This window comes from Meleagris gallopavo, chromosome 14, assembly GCF_905368555.1.
Source record: "Meleagris gallopavo chromosome 14, MGAL_WU_HG_1.1, whole genome shotgun sequence".
Lineage (NCBI taxonomy): Eukaryota > Metazoa > Chordata > Aves > Galliformes > Phasianidae > Meleagris > Meleagris gallopavo.
The window spans coordinates 3,327,001-3,349,199 of NC_139417.1; the positions used below are offsets into that span (position 1 = coordinate 3,327,001).

General features: G+C 37.0%; 1 protein-coding gene across 4 annotated transcripts in view; it reads left to right on the plus strand.

Moving 5' to 3' along the window:
- IARS1 (isoleucyl-tRNA synthetase 1) overlaps window positions 1-22,199 on the plus strand; it is a 95,303-nt gene that overhangs the window by 14,284 nt on the left and 58,820 nt on the right. For all 4 annotated transcript variants that reach the window (XM_019620004.3, XM_010718400.4, XM_085236207.1 and 1 more), the window contains 7 exons: window positions 1,687-1,834; window positions 3,669-3,756; window positions 7,578-7,638; window positions 9,086-9,181; window positions 13,848-13,970; window positions 15,362-15,453; window positions 20,027-20,125. In XM_019620004.3, the coding sequence (XP_019475549.1) occupies window positions 1,687-1,834; window positions 3,669-3,756; window positions 7,578-7,638; window positions 9,086-9,181; window positions 13,848-13,970; window positions 15,362-15,453; window positions 20,027-20,125 (707 nt within the window). The remainder of the gene's footprint in view (window positions 1-1,686; window positions 1,835-3,668; window positions 3,757-7,577; window positions 7,639-9,085; window positions 9,182-13,847; window positions 13,971-15,361; window positions 15,454-20,026; window positions 20,126-22,199) is intronic.

Genomic DNA, 22,199 nt, shown 5'->3' on the forward strand with positions numbered 1-22,199 from the left:
TTGTGAAGGCTGAAATAGTTAATGAATACAAGTGAAGCAATTCTCATTTCATATAGGCTCAGATTAATGAGCTCTCTTTAGAACAAAAACTGTTTTTGTGTGCCCCTTTTACATGGAACAAAGCTGTCTTCTCCTCAAATCGTAACAAAATACTTAGATGCCATTTCTTGCTCTCTAACCAGTACAGTCTAGGCTTATGTGTGCTGCTGTGCTCCTTCGTGCAAAAGGCATCTTTGTTCAAGGTAGCATTTTGGAGATAGGAGCATTGAGGGTCTGTAAGCTGGTAAGATTTATTCTTAGCAAGATCTGTTGTTCCTGGGAATAAGGCAGCTGCTATTTTCCTTGATCTGAAAAGCAGACTTTGGATTCTCTTTATTGATCCTGTGAGAAATAGGACACAGGAAGTATGTTTAGAAATGAAGTATCTAATGTGGGCTTGAGTAAGTGATGTCAGTATCTGGTATTACATAAGAGCTGAAGAATTTTTATCTTCAGCTTAAAGCAGGTTTAATTTTGTGAGCATCACTTGAAAGCCTCGATGTAATTATTATTATTTTCGTGGCTTTTGTTTTTTATCTACCTGGTCAACTTTGTGCTTCAAAAAAACCAAATGAATAACTACAGTGTTGTTTCTCAATTGTTAAGAGACAGAGCTGCAGTGATAGCTCAATCTCTGCTTGGTGCTGAGTGCAGCTCGAGAGTTATGTAATATTTATGTTTTACTGTTGACTGCACCAGATGTTCACAGAAAATTCCCTCTGGAACAGCCCTTAGCTCAGACATAAATAGCTGCCTGTCCTGTGATGCAATTAACTGTTCCATGATGCTGGATGGAACTCAGAGTGCCTTGTGCTAGAAGTGATGAGGGGTAGGATCTATTGTATCATTAAGGTCCTTGCATGAGACATCTATTTTTTTTTTTAAATTGACAATTAAAATTAATAGTGAACACTTCATGTGTGCAAGGTTAGACTTGTTTAATCTGTTTTTCCAAATACAGGAAATATGAAGTGACCAAATGGGATTGTAATTAGCTGAAGGAAAAACTTGTTTTCAGGGGGTTCTTTTGAATCATTTGGAGGCTGAGTTTCATAGAGCTGGTGGCAAAGGTTGTCTCTTCCCTGAGATTTTTATTCTTTTGTATATTGATGTCCTCTTTTTGTTTTTCTTTAGCTACCCCAAACTTTTATTTTTTCCTTCCTAGCAATAGTTTCTTAATAAGATATTGTTTCTTCTCAAGTGATGGCTGTTCTTCCCGTTCTCTGATTGTGGAGGAATATATGGGAAAAACCTCTTTGTAGCTGCAGCTGCTGATAGCCTTGACAGTTGAGATTAATTACAGACTTAAAAAAAGAGATTAGGAGAGGTACCTGAGGGAACTGGCACTCAGCTCTCTGGTGTGTTGGCAGCTAATTCTCCAAATCTCACTGCTAACCCCAGTATTGAACTCAGTGGCCTTGTCAGGCTGATAGTGTACACTGGTATAATGATGGGATGCTGTGACTGGTTTTCTTTTCAGACTTTTTTTATGCTGCCTCTTCACATTCTGCCACTACAGAGAAAAACTAGGCAAGTTGCAAGGCAATGAATGGCACCAGTAGAAACTATTTGATTTGTATTATTTCACTAGCACGTGTAGTAAATGTGGTGTTCTTTTTTTCTTTTTGCTTTATCTTGCCTGATAAGGATGTTCAAGACCCTTCAGTGATTGTGAGTTTCCCACTGGTTGAAGATGCAAGTATCTCCCTTGTTGCTTGGACCACTACACCTTGGACTTTACCTAGCAATCTGGCCCTTTGTGTTAACCCAGAACTACAGTATGTAAAATTGAGAGGCAAGTGTTAAATTAAGGTGATATATGTAACAAGCACTTCTTTCTTCAGTGCCTTTGGATGTGTACTTACATGTTGTCTGATAGCCTATTATTTTTGCCAGGTTTACAGTGCTTAGCTTGGACTGGATCAGTGCTCTAGAAGAATAGGAGATATATTTCCTATGTGGCTGATGCTTTCTAACTGTTTTGCTCTTTTTAGCAGTTATGTGCATTGATAGCTGAAATGATAAACAAGAAGAATGTTTTATTTGGTCTCTTGAAGTCATGCAGTGTTTGAAGGACAGGGAAGTGTGACTGGAGCCCCTATCTTCTTTCTCCTGTTCTTGGAGCTCTGACTCAGACCAGTGTATGACGACTAAGTTGCAATAACTGAACGTCTTTGTGTTTTTTAGCACAAATGTAAGGCCAGGTGCATGCTGTGATTTTTCTATGTTATTTTATTTTTATTTTTTTCAGTGTAAGGGTGAATTTTACCAATTGTTACGGCTTACTTGTAGATGAGTTACTTATCACTGGCTAAATGACTTGGGCTACTGAACAGTCTCTTTCAAGAGAGCATCCAGTATGTCAGGAGTTACATGCAGCAGACCATATAGGCTGCTAAATGTAAACTCTGGCTTTTCATGTTACTATTTCAAATAATTTTCCAGTTGCAGTTCCAGGTTTGTCAGTTGGCAACTGAATATTTGTTTTAGTCTTGAAATGCAATCCTTTTTATTTTTCATCTATTAAAAACTTAAAAACTTTAAAAAAAAAAAAAAAAAAAAAAGGAGGGTTTTGGACATGAGCATGCTTGCATTGCTGTTCTCAGGTTCTTCCAAACTTCTGAACTCTTCCAACTTCTCAGTGTAAATAAAAATAGAGATTCAAGTTAACAGTGGCATTTATTCCGGATTTAGCAAATGCCAAAGGTATAATTTCCCATTCCAACACAAACACATGAATCTAATTATTGCCTAAGGTGGCAAATATGAAAAGTTGAAGAGTTCTTTATGATAGACTCCAGGTGTTTGGGGTTTTCTCTGCACTGTGGGAGAGCTCAATTTATTCTGGCGTTCTGAAATTTTGATGTAAATTTGGTCAGCTCGAAGGAGTTATTGACAGCTTTCAGGAATAACACCTACATCTGCATGGAAAGCTGCTGGTTTCAGAGCTCCTAACGTCTTGTCTTCAGCGAATATATTTATAGGAAGACATAAGGACATGACAGCTTTATGGCAACTAGAGGTCTGTGATAATGAACAAATGCAAAATGTGCCCATAAAAATACTAAAATCCCTTGAGGAGAAGTCTGAGAGATAATTGTGGTCAAAATTCAGAGATTGGGTTTTTTTGAGGGGTAGGAAATGGCTTTTTTTTTTTTTTTTTTTTTTAAATAATTTATTTCCTTTATAAAGAAATCCAAGCATAAAATTGCTTGGAATAATAGATTTCAGAAAGACAGCAAGAAGGAGTACAGTCATTACAAAAAATGTCATATTTATTAGTCATATTTGTTTGGTAATTACCCAACTTGCCTCTAATTGTTTTGGTCTGGTTCAGTTACATATGCTGAAACTTTTCAGTTCTTTCTTTGGCACAGTGGCAGTAGGCAAGCTAGGGTATTGCTCCTCTTAACAACAAGAAGAAAATGAAGAGGCTGAAAATCGTTGTACTGGGTTTTTTCCTGTGGTGTCTCTTTAAGCTTAGCTTTGAAAAGTAGCAGTTGATCAGCAGGAGTGTTCTGGACACTTTTGATGCCATATTGCTTAAACAGCAGTTTTTATAGTGGTGCAAATGAGGGTTTTAAACTGGGATATGTATATATAACCTGTTGCTTTGCTTTATGTTCTAGATAAGGCTACAGGAAAGATTTACATCTTGATGGAATCCAGGCTGATAGCACTGTACAAATCTGACAGTGAATACGAGATACTGGACAGGCAAGTACAGAAATTATGACACACTTGTTAACTTACAGTATTTTTATAGCTCAGAAGTTAAGTGTTTTAAGGATTTGAATTTGGCAGCTAGCTGAAGGTGAATTTCCCAGGGATATGTATGTGTATCTTAAAGAAAATCTGTGGAAGAGATTGGAAGTTGCCAGGATGAACTAATCTTGAGTATGAATATGAGTTTGATTGGTTTACTGTTTCATCGGAAAAACCCCAAAGGTTCCTTAGTCTGTTTGTTTATTTTTGTTATTTTTTTCTTATGAAGAACGTTATAAATTTATACAATTTCCGGTTTTCAAGACTTATAGATGTGGAAAACACCTTAAAAGTCATGGAAATATTTGAAGGGAAATGAACAAGAGTAAAACCATTGCCTTCAGTAAACAAATACTTTCTACAGAATCATCTACCCAAGTTCTGCAGTTGGTGGCAGTTACTCTTTCTGAAAAGTGCTTATTCACCTTATTTAAATTGAAAAATAGAGATGTTTGCTCATTTTATTCAGTATTTGGCAGTAATCTTAAAAAAAAAAAAAAAAAAAAAAAAAAAAAAAAAGCTAGATTGATGAGCCTTATTCCCTGGCAATAGATATTTTTATCATCTTTTACCTCAAGCAGATAAAAGTTTTACAACACCGTTTTCTCCAATTAGAATAATAGATACAATGTGCATGCATACACATGTAAAAAGAGGCCACTTTTATTTAACTAAGCAATTGCATGTTGTTATTGAATAATAGGAATATACAGCTGGGACACTTGCTAAAGATGTTTTCTACTCTTATGTTATGACAGTTGAGTAATTCCTACTTTGTATTTTTGCATTGATTTTTTTTTTTTTTTTTTTTTTTTTTCCCCCTCCCTCCCCCTCAGCATCCCCAGCTTAATTGTCTTAATCAGTCACTTGCTCTGTGGCCATTTGAGGTGATGCTCACTCTTTGAAAATTATTTTCAGTGCTCCCATTCTTCCATGCAGATGGAACTTCTGATCTCCAGATTTGTCTGTTTCCTACTTTTTCTTTCTCCCTTCAGTTGTCGATAAAAACATTGAATATTGTCAACATGATGGAAATCTTCTTTCAGCCTAATACTGAATCAAAACTAACTTTTTTTTTTCCTTGAAATGATTCTGCATCCACGTAAGCATGCAGTCACTTGGTCAGGATGTTTTTGTGTTCTACGTGGAGCAGAATGATATGGGGAGGTGTCAAAAGCCTTACTGTCATTCTGCTCTGGATCTATCTCCTTGATTGCTTGTTAGGCTGCTCGGTTTGCCTACCAAAGGAAGTAATTTGCTTTGATGTGACTTATTCTTGACAAATTCATGTTGATTGTTCTTTGCCACTTGACTTTAAAAAAAAGTATTCAGTGACTAAATGTAATGAAGTTGTTATGCTGGTCCAACTGGAGTTTTTGTCCTCAGAACTCCAAAAATATCTGTGTTATTTTGTTCTGCCTATAACACTGTTATTTTCTTAAATATTTGAGTGCATTTCTTTTAGACTTTGAAAATAAGCAGTGTAGATGCATTCAGGTTTTTGGTCTCCTGTGTTGTCATCCTGAATTGTTCTCTTACTGGAATTCTGCAAGTATGAGTTCGGTTTGTTGCCACCATTCATTTCCTGTATCAAGAAATGAACTAAACATTTAAGCCCTTTTATAGCCTTTTTTCTTCTCATCAAAATTGCGAAGTGAAAGTTTTGTACTTCCTTTTTAACACAGTCAGACTTAGGATTGTTATAGATGCTTACATGCCTTTCTAGTTGAAATTTCCGTCTGTTTTTCTCATCTCTTACCTCTCTGTACCTATGCATAGGGGTGCTGGCAACTTGTATTCTTGCAGAGTGGTAGCTTTTTCTTCTTTCTATGTTGGTGCTATAGTCTTCTCAAGCTGACTGTTCTTTTGTGATACTACAATTCTTATGTAATAAATCAGTTCTCAAATGTGAAATGTGAAACAATTAAGAGGTAGCTGGTAATTGAAAGGATATTTTGAACATTTTTATCTTAGAGCATATGAATTCATGGAAATGAACTTTTCCCTTTTCTACTTCTGACTTCTTTTCTTCTGGCCCATGTCTCAAATTTCAGGTTGTTAGGTCTTCAGGGGAGAAACTGATGCTTGCTCCATACCAGGTGGTAAACTGAGGTCAAGGAATGGTCTTACACTGAAAACATTCTGCATTTGAAGTCATCTTGTCTTCCTGAATACTTCCAGCAACCTGCCCTGACTACTTTTATTTCCTTTTTTGAGTCAGATGCAGACAGTGGTTCTTTGTGTGAGAGAAAACTGGAATATTTTGTCCTTGCTTCACTAGTCAGGACTACTGTCTTCATCAGAATCATCTCTGCTACTCGGCACGGATGAATCTGTCTTGATGTAGCTTGTGACCATTTAGTAGTGGTGAAGATGAAATGGTTGATGAATGTTTTCCTCCCTTTCCGTTACATTTCAGTCTGCTTGCATGTTAAACTCTTAAGTGCTTTATGCTATTTTCCAGCACGTCAGTTTTGTTTTCTTTTCAATTCTAAATTTCTGATCACTTGAAAGTGAAGGGTTATTATGGTGATATTAAGGTAGTCTCCGTTAGAACTATAACTTAGGTCACAAGAAGGTGGCATTGTATAAACTTCCAGCTTCAAGTTCAGGATTTAGATTACAAAATATTTGAGAAATCAAAAGGGAAAATCAGGAATGTGATCCACAACCCTTTCACCCCTTTCACTTAACTGTGGGTGGTTCTAGTACTTGATCTGTGTCTGAATACTCCCACATCTGTATGGACGAGCACTAGGATGTTGGTTTCTCATCTGATCCTGATTAAGCACCTCAAACATTCGTAAGGCTGTTTGTAATGTAAAATACTTACACCATCCATGAAACTGTACCTTAAAATAGAAGAATCCCCCTTTCCTAGCAGATATTGTGTATAGCAAGCTGAGGAGACACGCTCTTTAACTTAGCATTAAATATTGATTGAGCTTCTTTTTGTACAGTGGAACAGTTTTCAAGCAATTTTTCACTTTCAAGTAGTTAAATGTGTGCTTTGACCAGTGGTTTTGAAAGGTGTGGATGTAAATCAGGAGGAGCATAGGAAAAGACCACAGCTGTGGTGCATCCAGAGTGGTATCTCATCTTCTAGATGAGGCTGTGTTTGAGCTAGGCTTCTTTCTGAAATGCAAGATTCAAGCCTTTTTAGGAGAGTGTGAGCAATCCAGTCGTTTTCCTTGCTATCTGTAGTTGGAAGCCTGAAGAGGGCCAAATCTACAGGCTGTTTTTTGGTTGGTTTGGTTCCTCAGTGTGTCCTGTCTGTATTGCATCTTCTGAGATGCCCTTGGAAAGCGTAGATGCCTAATTATAAAGATAAGGTATCTAGGATTTAAACACTGTAATTCTCAGAAGGACCATCTTTTGTGCATACAGCTCCTAGATGTTTTAGAACAGTGCTTATTTAGTTCTGATGAACATGCTGAGCTTATAGTGCTTTGTTGTGTTATATCCAGAAGCTCCTTATCTAGAACTTTATGAGAAATAAACTCTTAATAATGCTTACTTCCTATATAAGTTTACAATAATTTCTTCATTGGAAGTCCGTTGGGTAGAAGTGTACCTGATCTCTGTTAGCAGAGATGCATTAAGACATGTTTCCATCTGAGTTGTCAAAGAGGTGTAGAAATGGGAAGTATATGCAGTCAGGTTCTGTTACATATGAGGGAAATAGGGGAAACTCCTCCCCTACTAGTGGACCAAGAGTTTTCAAGTTGTTCATTTGTGTTCATGTACTTTTTTTTTTTTTTTTCCCTCTTCAGGTTTCCTGGCATTGTTCTAAAAGGCAAGAAGTATAAACCACTCTTTGAATATTTTATTCAGGTAAGATGAAGTTGGGTATTTATCACAGCACACAATGACAAAAGTCAAAATGTTTCACAACATTACTTGTTTATATTACAAACACCTTGTGTCCTAATAAGAAGACTCAGGTTTAATCCAGGTAGTTCAAAATGCTAGTGAAAGGTTGAAAACCAGAAGGCTGTTTTTAAAAATTTTCCTTAAGTTATAAATATACCCAGAGTAAGAATTGAGTGGTGAATAGTAGCATGGGTTCAGATTACAGCAAGACTTTCACTAATCACTACTGAATAAGCAGTATTCTCTCAGCCTTGCATCTGGTGAGCTTGTGTCTTTTGCCTTTAAATTCCACAGATGGAATTGACTGTGCAGCATTTGAGTGCTGTGTAAGCCTCCTGTAGGTAATAGCACATAGATTGTGTTGCTATAGTATATAGTAATATATACAGTAACAAGAGACAAGGTAGAGGACTATGTATTAAAAATACAAAAACAATGCTTACTAAAAATTGGTTAAATTCTTCAAAAGTTGTAAGGGATTACAGTACTGCTGGACAAGCACTTGTTAACTCAGGCAAGAGATTCAGTCATTTGTGTCTGCATTCCGAGGTGAAGCATGTGCTGAAGTCAGCAAAGCTGTGGAAACCTCTGTAGGCAGCAGGACCTGTTATTTCTAGATGAAGGTCAGAAGCAAAGCTGAATCTGATAAACTGGACTGCAGGTATAAAGGATCGGAGTGGATTAATGATTCTGAGTCCTGCTGTACTTCCTAAGGAACAGATGGGCATATACCAGTTTTTCTTAGAATGGATGTCTTATCCTAAAATATCCCTCTTCAGGACGTGCCAGATACTTTGTAACGTATCTGATTGAGATGTAACAGTTTGCAGTGCTGTTTTTTGTTTTTTCTTTTTTAACCACTTTTACATTAAGGAGTAGAAAATAGTATGTAGATAACAAAAAATAAAGATGTGATCACACTGCACGTTTTCCTGAATTCTTTTATGCTTCCCACTTTGTTGTTCTCTAGAGAAAATAAAGAAAATTTATTATAAAAGAAAAGCTTTTAAAAAAACAATAAGAAGGTACAGTTTCCAGTACCTTCTAATGTAAAAATGCAAGGAGACTTCTGTAAAGTGAATGCCTGTGACTGTCTTGAGTGTATCCTCATTTACACAAGTGTACTCATTTGTATTCTGTTAAACAGAGAACTTTGAGAAGAGCTGTGACTTGAAGATGAATAGACTCTGTAGCCTTATGGAGAGAACTTAGATTTAATCAACGTTGATGTTGCTTAAATGAACTGTCCAAGTGTTTTAGCCATGGGAAATAAGTACATAATGTTGAGAATGTCACATTGTAATGTGTGTCATTTATTTCTGAAGCCATTGTGACTACCAGTAGCTTTCCTGCATTCTTAAGAATTCTGGTTTGCTGTATACATGAAAAGCATATTTTTGTGTTACAGTGCAAAGATAAAGGTGCCTTTACTGTGCTGGTAGACAGTTATGTGAAGGAGGAAGAAGGCACAGGTGTCGTTCATCAAGCCCCCTATTTTGGTGCTGTGAGTATGATTTATGTGTCTGTTACGTTCATTTTTTTTCTTGCACACATGGCTTGGCTTTCCAGCTACTGTGAACTGGCAATGGTTTTGAAATCAAGTAACCCTCTGATTTGCTGCTTAGAATCATTGTGTTCTAGGGAGTTCTTACATGCACTTGTGCCCCTTGTGTGTTAAAGTGGAGATTTCAGGTGTCCCTGGCTTTGGTTACTGTTGTGGTATGTGAAGTGCTCTCACCTCTGTATCTTCCAAGTGTCATTGATCTTAGCTGTTCCCAGTCTAGATTTCCAGCTTCAGGAATAAATGATCTGCTAACGTTGAAAAATAGAAAAATTTGCTTGAAGTGATAATTTTGGATGGTAGCTGTAGTTCTGCTCAGTATCCTGCCTCTTCAATCTGTCAGTTTTGGTACTTGTTGTGTATTTGGAATACCTGAAAAAATGCTTTGGGTGCTTTTTCTTTCTTGAGGCTTTATCCCTTATTGAACTCCATTCTTTTTTTTCTGTTTACTGAATAACTTCATTTTTCTTTCTCTCAGTCTGTTCTTGCAAAGGTTAAGAGGGATTTTTTTTCATGAATTTCATCAATTTTTAGACATAGGAATTAGCAGCACTAGTTTAGATTCATTGTCTCTTTTGTATAGGGTCTTGTCTTCAACCATTATCCAAAGATGCCCTCAGAAAACCTGTAATAACTGCCAATGTCCAGCAATTAGCAGTCCCTGTACTGCAAGCTCTATTATAGTTTCCAGAAACCATTGGCATTAATAATAGGCCTCTTTGTATTTGTGTGAAATATCTCATCTTTTTCTGTCCTTTTTTTGCTGCATTTTTTGAAGGATGCATCTGTTGTGGTGTTCTGTTTCCCTTGACAAGATGGATGTTGATATGAGAAGATGTTCTACCTTAATACAGCCGTAACTTAAAACCAGATTGGGCAGTATATTCCTGGTTAATGGAGAAATTCATGGTGACTGGTAAAGTGCCTTAAGGAATCTAAGGCATATTGCACTACCTGAGCCTCAGATTCCCCTGTAGCTAAATCCTGCAGGATGAGAGAACAGTTCTTGGTTTTGAGACGAGAGAACTCTTGCTGTGGAACAAGGAGTAATAGAAGTGGGAATGCTGCTAATAGCAGAGGAGCTCTGGAAGAAGTGTTCCGTTGGCTGCTGTGTTGATTTGTTGTGTATTTTCGCAGTACTTAATAGTTACTGGGAACAGCTTGTTGGAAGGCTTAGCTGGCCGGTTAGTCCAAGGATTATCTGCCATCTTCTGTTTGGTTTGATGGCAAGCCCACAAAGACTTGTATGAACACTGAAAGAGGGAAAAAGAATGTTCCATCTCTCCCGGGAAGTCAGCAATTACCTTTTTAAAATGAGGAGTTTGGAAAACATGGCAGTATAGTATGTGCATTACAAAGGAAGAAAAGATGCACAGAATAATTATGTAAGTGAAAAGTACACTAAGATCATAAAACTAGTAATTAATACATATGGAGCATCTAGACTTCATAATGTGTGGCATGGACCTGAGTTAACTGATGTGCTACCCTTAGAAGGAAGTTATATAGAATATGTTGTATGAGATGCTGCTGCTTTTTTCTTGTGGGATGCATACAGTTCTGTTTTTGGTGGTCCAGTGATTATTTTCATTCAGACTCACAAAGGCTCTAGTTTAGGTTCAGGAATTCATCACAGAAGGCACTATACAAAATACTGAGTATTACATGGTGTTGACTTAAACGTTTTCATTTTTAAATAGGCAGTCTTAGATGAAAAAGAGAGAAACTCCTGGTTATGGATAGGACTGTCTAATTGGCTTCTCTGCAACTTGCTTCAGTGTTGTGTATTAAAGGAGAATGGGGAAGAGGAAAAGGGGTAAGTGGAGCAGGAGATAAAGCTCAGAGGAGAAAAAGAGCACAGTCCTTTACAAGAAGTGTTGTCTCATGTCTGTCCCTTCCCCACCAGAAAAAGCAAGTTCTTTTAAAAAACAGAAAGCGGAGGTTTTTTTATTATTATTATTATTATTATTATTCTTTCTGGTAGACATTGGGATGATAGCTTAGATGCTCCTTATCCGGTAGTAAAAATTCACCTTTGTTTAGTTCCATGATATGTTGTTTCGTTGTCTTGTCTGATATTTTTGCCAGATAGAAGCTGCAATACTGCATAAAATTACATTTTATTATTATTTTTTTTTTTAGTTCAAGAGAAATCAAAATTAAAGCTCATGGAGAAAGACAGACCTGCATTAAAACTTTTAAAACTCATTCTACTTGCAGATTAACATGACACCAACATCCAGCTGCTCAGGCATTTCATCATAGGTAGATGTGTCTGCATCAAGTTCTAGTAATGTTTTAGTTGGCATGCAAACCTGTACTTCCAGTGCTTGCTCAGAATGAATCACAAATGTTTCTTAGGTTCATTCCTGTTATACTTTCTTTTCAACACATTGCAAAAGTATACTTAAGTTTTAAGTGGTGCTACAGGTAAACCTTTTGGCAGTTGTTTTTCTTTTTTTGTTGCCTTTTTTTTCAAGTTTCTGGCAGAAAAGCCTTGAGTTATTTTCAACAGTCAGTTTTTTAATAGCTTCTGTTTCACTTATTTTAAGTACAGCGTTGACTTCTCTTTGTATTCTTCTAGAGGATATAATCATCACAGGCATTTAAAAAAGCACGTGACCAGCAGTGTGACTTCAATCCTGGAAATAATTGAAATTTACTTTAGTTTTCCAGTGAAGCTTAGCACTTGTGGTTTTCAGCATGTGCCTGAACGTATTCTTGGATTGTGATTACTGAAACAAGTCCCCATTAAATCAAATAGAAGGTCAGTTTGTAGAGCTTTTACATTTAATTCCAAGCTTTTCAAAAGAAAGGAAACTCTTGATGTATCACCGGCTGCTTTGGTGATGCAAACCATACAGAACCACCTCTTGCCCTGGGTCCTGCAAAGTGGAAGGTTTGTTATTATGTTTTAGCTAGGTTGTCACTGTGCCAGGCTTTGATGTACTCTTTGCTGGCTGCTTCTTCAAAGCCTTTTACAGTTCATTGCCAAATCAGGGTTGACGTTAGTTCTGTCATCTGGCCTACAAATTAACGCTGCAGTCTGCTTGCTGTATCTCAGCAATAATAGCTGGTGAAAGGCCAAGTGAGAACAGGCTTGTCTTAAGTCATCTATTGACTGTAATAACTGGTTGACCAAATGGAGGCTGAAGAATTGTGATGGTTGTCCACAGTAACTGAAAAGTGGACAGAAACTGTCATCTGCAGAGTAACTGAGTGATATAACTGAGAAGAGGTTTCTGCATGTGATGCATTGAAGCAGTTAAGTTCTCTATTGCTGTGGAAGAATTTCAGCATGTTCTATGAAATACAGTGTGGATCCACTTGGCAACATTTACCAGACCTGGCTTGAGAGGGCTGGTGGGTAGTGCTGAAGATGCAGGAATAAGACTGCAGAGAGGATCTGGAAACTCTCACCCAAAGCTGGCTTGCCAGTATTGGTTGCATCTCTGAAAGGAGAATTCAGCTGGGTGTGAAATGCTTGCTTATTTAACACTTATTTGAGCACTTTATTCAGATAAGATCTCCTTGATCAAGGTGACTTGATCAGCTTACTTTAGAATGCAGCTCCTATGAAGCAGCTGTTGTGTGCTTGTTTCATCAAAGGTAAATGAGCTCTAAGCAAATAGGAGTCTGAAAGTTCAATCACAGCCAGTTTAGATAGACAAGGTCACTGTAGGTTCCATTTCACACCACAACAAAACCCTTCCATTTCTGTCCCTGAATTCAGTGCCCCATTTGGTCAGGGCAGAAGTACAGGAACCTGTCAGACTCAAACAACCTGCCTTGGTGCAGGCTTAAGCAGGACCTTGCTCTTTGAGGAAAGAAAATTAAGTGATTCTGCAAATGTATTGAGAGAGTTTAATCTGCAACCTCCCTGCTCTCCTTCCCCCTCCAATCCCTAATTATATAATCCCACCTTTAGGGAAAAAAAGTGGGTAATCTGGAATAGCAATTGGTTAAGATGTGTTTACTTTCACTTCAAGCTTGAAATTGGAGTCTGAACTTTGCTAGTCCCCTTATAATTTTATTCTGGTCTTTCATTTTGAAGGTACCATTGGTTCTTAGTTACATTTCTGAAAAGCTTTCAGTGACCTTATTGTCCTGAAGGCTTTTTTTTTTCTTTTCTTTTGTGCTACAGGAAATTAAAGATTTAAATGAGCTGGCCAGGAAAACAGTCTGTGATGTTGTCCATGTGGTGTGGTGGTTGATCAATATTGCTGCCTATGGGCCCAAAAGATTGAGAAATACAGATTTCAAGACTTAAGATCATTAACACATTCCTTCAGAAGTAGGAAATTCTTATGTGTAATTTCAGAATAAGATTGATTAAAACAGCCTGCCATCTCTATACATAAACACATGTATATTTGTATATGTGTGTCTACAGAAGAATTATTAAGAATTCTGAAGAAATCCTAATTCCTGGTATGAATAAAAGCACAAGTGTATATACAACATTTCTTAAGCATTTATTTTGTAAGGTGAAGGCTGAGTATTTCATTATTCTTGCCCAGTCGTCATGTTTCTTATTCAATATTTATTTTTTTCTGGAATGGATATTGTAACTGATATTTCAATCTTCTATAACTTGGTGCTTTTGCAGGATGATTACAGAGTCTGCATGGATTTTAATATTATTCAGAAAGATTCTGTCCCAGTGTGTCCTGTTGATGTGTCAGGCTGCTTCACAGCTGAAGTGACCGATTTTGCTGGACAGTATGTGAAGGTTAGTGAGTCTGGAGATAGTAAATTACTCCTTTATTCTAGATAGAGTTTATGTGCTTTAGAAGCGTTCTTATCTTTGCCTTAATGCCTTTGTCTTCACTGTGCCTCTGTAAAAATCAAAATGTCTATTAATGTGTAACTATGGCAGATTTGTTTATTAAAATATCTGGAAGAAAAAAAACCAAAAACAACAACCTTGAAACATAAATAGTATTGTAAGTCTTGTAATGAAAGGGAAGAGGTGTGTTTGTTTATGTTAGTAGCAGCAAAGTCACACTTTTTGCTAGTTTCCTACAGAAATGTTATGTATGCAGTCTCTAGGTAAGTGTGCCTGCCTTGCCTTTGGATACCAACTGAATTCACAGATGTCATAATTAAGTTTATACCAGCCAGATAGTTTAATGCAGTTTCTTAATGGAGAGAATCCAGTCATTTTTCCTACTTGTGGGACATGTTGCAACACAAATTGACTTGCTAATAGATGAAAGAGAATCCATCTGAAAGGATACCCAGAGGAACTCTAGATTGTTACAGGCAAATCTGTAAAAACGAATGCCTCATACACTCAGCAAATAAATTGTTTTTCAGTCGTGATTTCCTACTGTTACAATTTCATGGCCTTTTCCAATTGAACAGGCTTGAAGTCTTGTATTTGAACTCAAACAGCTATCATTGCTTCCTGCATATTGAGGCAAATAATGGAGTAGTGGAGGCTGTATGTTTAGCTTTTTGCTGATAGGAATCTTAGCTTGAAGAATGTTCTTATAATGGTGAATTCTTTTTTAGACTCTGAATATTGCAAAATAAAAAATCTTCGTGTGCTGTGATTTTTTTTTTTTTCCTTTCTTAATTTCATTTTGACAGTGTTTGTCCAATAGGTTGTCTTTAGCTCTTATTGTGCAGCTTTCAGTCCCAACTTAAACTGTAGATCCTGTCAGGTGTTACAAAAGATGGTGTAGCTTCTGTAACTGTAGTCACATTTTAGAGGAATGTGTTACAGTGAGTTCTGAACATCAGATAAAAGGCACTGTGTGGATTTCTACTGGAAAATCAGAAGACTTAATCAAAGATTTAATGATGTGAGTTCTGGTGTGTAGCAGTGCTACAGAAAAAATTAAGTTCTACACTTCAGTATATGTGGGAGGGAAAAAAGCTAAGGGGAGAATGGATTGATCTATATAAGGATTTGGAGAGCAAATAACATTTCAAATGTAATGTTTCACAGTGCCTCTATAGTAAATGTATGAATTATATGCAATCTGGGGGATTTTTGTGTAGATATCGAATTACTTGCAGGTTATTTTTTTTGGTTAGATATTGGAGATGAATGTTGTCGTAGCTTACTGAAATGGTGAAATTTGTTATCCAAGGAAAACTTTTCTTTTGTTTCAGGATGCAGATAAGAACATCATTAAATTACTGAAGGAGAAAGGCAGGCTGGTTCACAACAGTAGTTACAAACACAGCTATCCATTCTGCTGGAGGTAAGAAGTGCATGTGGCTTTAAGATTGAGGGTTGTAACTGAGGAACTTCTTGAGGTTTGCCTCCTTTTCCCCTCTCACTTAACTTCCTGGCTTAACATCACTGAAAGTGAAAGGGATCAAGCGTACTGAATTAGAGCAGCTGCAATTTTGGTTTAGTCCTTCAAATGTTACCAGCTTTTAAACGGCAGCCAGAAACTACAGTGCTTTTATTTTCTTTGTCACAACTCAAATATACAGTCATGGCCTTCTGAAATAAACTAGTTACATAGAAATGCTGATGTTGTAGAACATACTTAATCCTGCCACATGTTGACATTCTTGTTGATTGATAAGTTGCAGGCAGCACCTAGCAGCAAATTATCTGGTAGGAAGAGCAGAATAATGGAATCTACTTTAAAATCTCATTTAGCTTCCATCAGAAATCAAACCATAATTGGAATATGCTAAAAGTGGAAGAGTAGTTCTTGACTTCAAACATGGTTATAAATTATTTTGATTAATGTAAGAAAAGTTTGGAATCAGGTTTTCCTACTTACTGTACTATTTTTCTTGCTTTTCTCCAGAACCAGTGAGTTGTTGGATCCCAAGTATGTTATTTCTCTTTTTGCATGTCATCAGAGGATCCTTCTTTTAATTGTCTTGTTGTAACGTTATGCAGTCATTTTCTGTTAACTGAAGTTGAAAATTTAAAGGCGAGGGCAGCAGCGTCACCTAAGTGAGTACACAGTAGACAATTTGAGTACACAGTAGACAATTTCTAGCCAGAACTCTTCTTTATTGGAATTGTTGAAAGAGAAAATGATTAGCCAAAACTGCTCTATGTACTTGTGAGATCTTGCTTACCTGAATGCTTGTGTAGTCTAGGTAGTGGTTTAACAGCTCTGGAAGGAAGTGATTCAACAACTCTGGAAAGCAATAAAGGTAACAAGCTTGACATCCAGATGTCCATGGTAGCTACTGTGTGCCATACCATTAGGAATTAACACTAGGAAGCTCTGTTTCTGACTCATGCAGGGCTTTGCTTTTTTAAGCAAAACCAAGAAGCATTCTTTAAGGGGATGTGGTCAGTAATCTGTCATATGCTTCTGAAATTAAAGAAAATGGAAGATCACAGTAAGTTGTTTAAAATTACTGCGTAGTCCAGAGTGGTACAAGAAATGATTGGAGCATGTAGAGTGCACAGAGAGTGTTATCGCTGAGCTTTTCATGTACAAAGGTTACATTTCAGAGAGAGCTGATGTTGTATCACTGCTAAGGAACAGGCTGTTTGCTCAGATGCTTCTCTACCTCTGATAAAGTTCTAAAGGACACACGTCTAAGGAAACGTGTTGCCACTGGTGTTCCCTAAAGGATGTGCTGGTCCTGAGTAATCAGAATTCATCTCTGTATGTGATAGGATGATGCTGAATAGGTGACTGCCAGGCTTTAGCATGCACTGTGAAGTTTTCTTTTACCCTTGCAGAAGAGCAAATATTCTTAAGTTGTTAAAATTGGCTATTTGTGTTAGAATTTTTTCTGCTTTTAGTGGCTGTGCCCTTAGTGTGGTGCTTTCTGCTCTTTCTTTATCATCCTGATATTTTGTCTGAACTCACTATCTTTATTTAAATGCTTAGTACTTGAAAATCAGTTTTACCCTTTAATGTATATATTCTGTGAAGCCTCCAGGAATGCTCAGTAGAGAAACTGCTTTAAGAAATGCAGATGTTAGTTACAGAAGAAAGGCCAGTCCTCTGCTGTTCAGAGATAGCAGGTTTTATTTCAGTGTGATTGTCTTGAAATTCTGAGTCACACTGTTGTGTTGAGTTGTGTTGAGAAGTGGAAGGGAAGATGAAAAAGGGGATTTTATTCTTTTGTTTGAAATAGGTTAAGTTTATGGAATATGTGCCATTTTTGCCTTTTACTTTCAGACTGTAGTGCTAGTAAGTTGGGTCTGTCAATCTTAGTCCTTTGTGAGGTAATGAAAAAGCACAGATTTGAAGTTAAAGCTAAAGCACAGTGTCATGGAAGCAGTGAGAGTGGTTGTGCTATATTGGACCAAAGAGGCACGTATCCCTGTAGACCCTCTGACAGCATCCAGAAGTCAATGTGTAGGAAGGGATATGAGAACAAGGAGGTGTTCTTCATAGCAGTCTCTTGGCTTCCAACCATTTTCAGATAATGAAAATAATGAGCCCACATCACTGCCACAACCACTCCTGAATGATGTGGTTATATTGGTGCCTTTTCCATTTCCTTTCTTTTTTTTTTTTTTTTGTGATTTCATTTGCTTGTTCTTTTTTATATATATGAAAGTCTAGCAAACATTGTTTAATTGTCTTAGGTATGGGAATATATTCTGGTCTTCAGGAAGCCTATATTTGTCTTCAGCAAGGTGGCCTAGCTTGTTAGGAAAGAGTTAAAAGAAAACAAACAACCTTCAGTTTAGATAGAAGAATGTTTATGCAGAAAGGATTTTTTTTTTTTTTTTTTTTTTTTTTTTTTTTAGCATCCATCTCTGCTTTAAGGTCTGGATGGGTGGTTTTTCCCTTAACTTGTATTAATGGAAAACTTAACTCAGTAATGAGGATTTCTCACTTTGTTCTACAGTAGAGAACTGAATCTGGTTCCCTCAGCTGCCACCAGTCATATGGAATAGATTTTTTTTTTTGTCTCTGTGTCAAGGCACTGCTTGGCTGTACAGATGGTAGAATTTCCCTGAATATTTTCTCTATCTGCTCTTCCTCTACTTCAGGAGAACCTTATAGAATGCTTTCTTTTCACTATCAACTTGCTGCTGTGGGAGGAGTTTACCAAACTATTCCTTTTTTTTGGGTATCAGGACTTAAAGCTGAGAAATGGAACTTCATATCTTAGTATGCTTGCATTTGGGAGATGAAATGTTACTACATTATTATTGCTTTGAGCACCTGCTGTTCCCTTTGAGGTTAGTTATGGACTTCTAAAAGATGTCCATTGGAATGTATCACAGTTGGAAAGAAGAACTAGTTTCTCAAATTCAGCATTAATAGAAATGATGCAGATATTATGAGCCAATATGAAAGCCAAACAGTTGTTACTGTGTATTTGTTCCCTCTTCTCTTTGTCTAGTAGGCATACCTCTATGAAGTACTTCCATAGTATCCATTTGAATTGTGCATTTGAAATGAATCCATGTTACAGCTTAAAAAAAAAAAAAAAAAAAAGTAATACTTCAAGAAATGTTTTGTGTAGTGAGTTGCTATTATGGAAATAAAAGCTTCCTGTCCCAGAGTTGCTGAAGCTGCTGTATATGAGCAGTTTTCTTATCCTTGGTACAGTCCTCCTTCTTTAATCTGGAATAATGAGATGGATGTGAAGTACTAAAGTTGTCTGACCTCTCCTATAATGAACTTTACACACAAATTGATTATTGGATCCTTAAGAAGGCCGTGTGTTACTGAACAGTCTCTCAAAATCATAAGCTGTTGTGTCATGCAACTAACCAAAAAGAGATTCAGCCCACATCTGCAATGCAGCCAGATGCCTAAGGATTCTGATTTTTATTAGGTAATTTAGGGAATTTATCAGTCTATAAAGTCTGTCCTACAGCGTTTTCATTTCTAAGCAATCCCAAGTTTTGAATCTGTTCCCATCCTGTAGTGGAAATGCTAAGTAACAGTTCAAAATAGTGATGGAGCACCTGGTGGGAAGGCAGGGCCAACCCAGGGGAGCTCAGGTGTACCTGAGTGACAGGAAGGGACGGAGGCAGGATCCACCTCTTCCCAGACCTCATTTAAGGGTTAGCAGTTGAGGCAAAGGAATCTACTGGAGATCACTGCCTACCTGAGGCCTTCTGAAGGTAACCAGCTTCTTTTCTTTATTTTTGTGCCTAAGGCTGTTGCATTTGAGCAAGCCCTTGCTTGCTGCAGCCTAGGACTTGCTACCCTGCTGTCACTGCTGTGCTTTCCATCATGTTACAGTGTTACATGCCACGTGGTTTTTGTTTGATTGTCTGAAATGTTGAAGTAAGGAATATGTGAGGATGCCTTTATTACTTAATGTTTTTATATGTTTATCTGGATCTCTCTTTCCTTCTCCTCGTAGTGTAGGATGTTCATCTGGTCTTGTGTACTGTTACTCCAACTAAATGACTCTTTTAAATAGAAATAGTAATAACGTAGCATAATGTTTTTTGGCTTGTCAGGCTGGAGATATGCATGTAAAAAAAAAAAAATCAGAATGATGTCACCTGGAAGACTTAAATAACTCATTTGAATACTGGATGAAGTTCTTATTTTTGTACTACATAGCAACAGAAATTTAAAATTCAAGTGTAGTTTGTTCTTCTGATTTCTTGTGCTATAAAAACTCATTCAGTTGCTTCATGAAGGATTTTTCTTAGGAATCAATTTTAAAATGGTAGCTCGTTTAAGAGTAACAATGTGTTATTAAAAACTAAGCACCCTTTGTTGTTGTGATAATATTTCAGGAAGTGTACAATGAACTGTGTGTGGAGAGAGATCTGTCATGTGCAGAACTGCATTTTTAAAATGTACTTTAGAAATAATGTGGCTTTTTCTTTTTTGCCCCTTTCCCATCACCTTTCTGCTACAGGTCAGATACTCCATTGATATACAAAGCTGTGCCAAGCTGGTTTGTAAGAGTAGAGCACATGGTGGAGAAGCTACTGGAGAATAATGCCCAATGCTACTGGTAATGTCTCTTAATCTTTGTCACTGTTCCTGTTGCTAATTCCCATCGTATTTCATTCTGTTTTTGAGCCAATGCTATTGAAGCATGGCTGGTAACTGGTTTTAAATAACACTTTATGTTAGGTTTCACAAATGGACCTCAAACTGGTAAAGAAATCCAGGCATGGACAGATAACCTGCTTCATTGCTCATCAACCCTGTGCATGAATATGTTTGTATGTTCTTTCTTTCTTGCTTTTCAGAAATTATTCTTTGCTTGTGTAGAATTCAATAAGAAATATATAATTAATATATAAGTACTATATAGTTTTAGAAAGTAATTATGGTTGAGTATACTTGAACAGTGAAGTTAAAACCTAAGTTGTTGGTGAAATGGGTCACAAGATAGTTAAAAGTATCCTCAGGTTGTGTGACACAATACTAAGAAGTGAGACATGAGAAAAGCTGCATCTCAGCCTAAGGAAGCATGAAGCTACTTAGTTAAGCATCCCAAACAGGATCCACTAGAGAAGAAGTTAGGAAGGTAAACACTGTGTATTTATTGTTTGAAATTAATTTTTATATTTTAGATAAAGTATTGATGTAATAAACTCAGTGTTTGAGTTGACTAAATAAAAATTGGCCAATAACAGCAGAAGTTAAAACTTTGTGGGAATGTGAAAAAAGGTGTCAGCAGGAAAAACGGACAAGCTGTAGATAATAATTTAAATGTGTTACTACATTAGCATGACAACTTAAATACATGACAAAAAAAGCAGTAAGAGGAGCTGCTGGAGATAGTAGCCATTTTGAGAGTCTGTGATGGATTTCTGACGTGTCAGTAATAACCTCCATAACCTTTATCTTTTCATAACTAACTGCTGCCTGAGAAGTTGAGATCAGATGAGGAAGATGTGGCTGTTATAGAATTGTTTCATTTGTTCAGTCTTCTCAGATAAAGACTGTAGGAAAAATAAAATGCCATCACTGTGTGACTTTGCTTAGCAAATGGAATTGTGTTAAAGGTGGAACTTCAGTTGAAACAACTTACTAGCTTTAGTTGAAACAGAACAATTAAAACTTATGTTGTGTTTCTTCTTGGATAATAGCAATTAAATGCTCCATGAGCAGTTTCTGCATAACTGTTTATGTGGTACAAGCAGTATAAGTGTTGAAATATGTGAGAAGCTGGTGATCCACAATACGCACTGTCCAAAGGTGCTGCATTGTTGGCTTGCACACACCCGGTCTCGATATATAAGATGATTTTACAGATGAGTAGTTTTTTTTTTTTCTGTTTTCCGTAATGGAACATACTGTGATCCTTCTTTGGGGAAAAATAAGCTGGAGAGGAGGGTGAAAGTGTTTGTTCTTAGCTTTAATTAGCTATCTCAAGATGCTTCTTCTGTTTTGATGGCTGTCAGTAGACCTGCATGCTTAATTTTCACATGAACTTAAGAAAAATGTAATGATCCTGGTAAGAAAGGGAAGTGTTTGGTTAAGGTAGACAAAGCAAAACTTCAAGCCGAAACTGCTGAGTGACCTCAACTCATCCATGTTTCTGAGAATTGGCATAACGTTTGAACCCACAGAATCACAGAAACACCAAGGTTGGAAAAGACCTATAAGATCATCCAGTCCAACCATCCACTTATAGTTCTCACTAAACCGTATCCCTCAACCCTACTTCACCTATTTGTGCTTTATGTGATGTCTTATGCAGATGCTGGACAGTAGAGATACAAGTGGAGCCAAATGTGATAGAGGTGCTGTTGGGTGAGAGCACCACTGATGGTATGAATTAGCAGTATTTGGTGTGCTTGGAATTATAACACTCTTTGTCCTTCAGTCAATGTTCGGTCTCGTTAATTCAATAACTGAGCATGAGACTCAAAGCAGTGTGGACTTGGAGATTCTGAGAATCTTTTTGTGCAGGGAATATGCCACAAGTATTCACGTGGTATCACTGTTTTATTAAAAAAAAAAAAAAAAGTCATATCAGAATATATTTTCATGTGTGATTTCCTTAGTAGTAGTCGGAGTACTGATGGCATCTCTTACATAGAGATGGCTTTCAAAATCCAGTTTTCTAAATG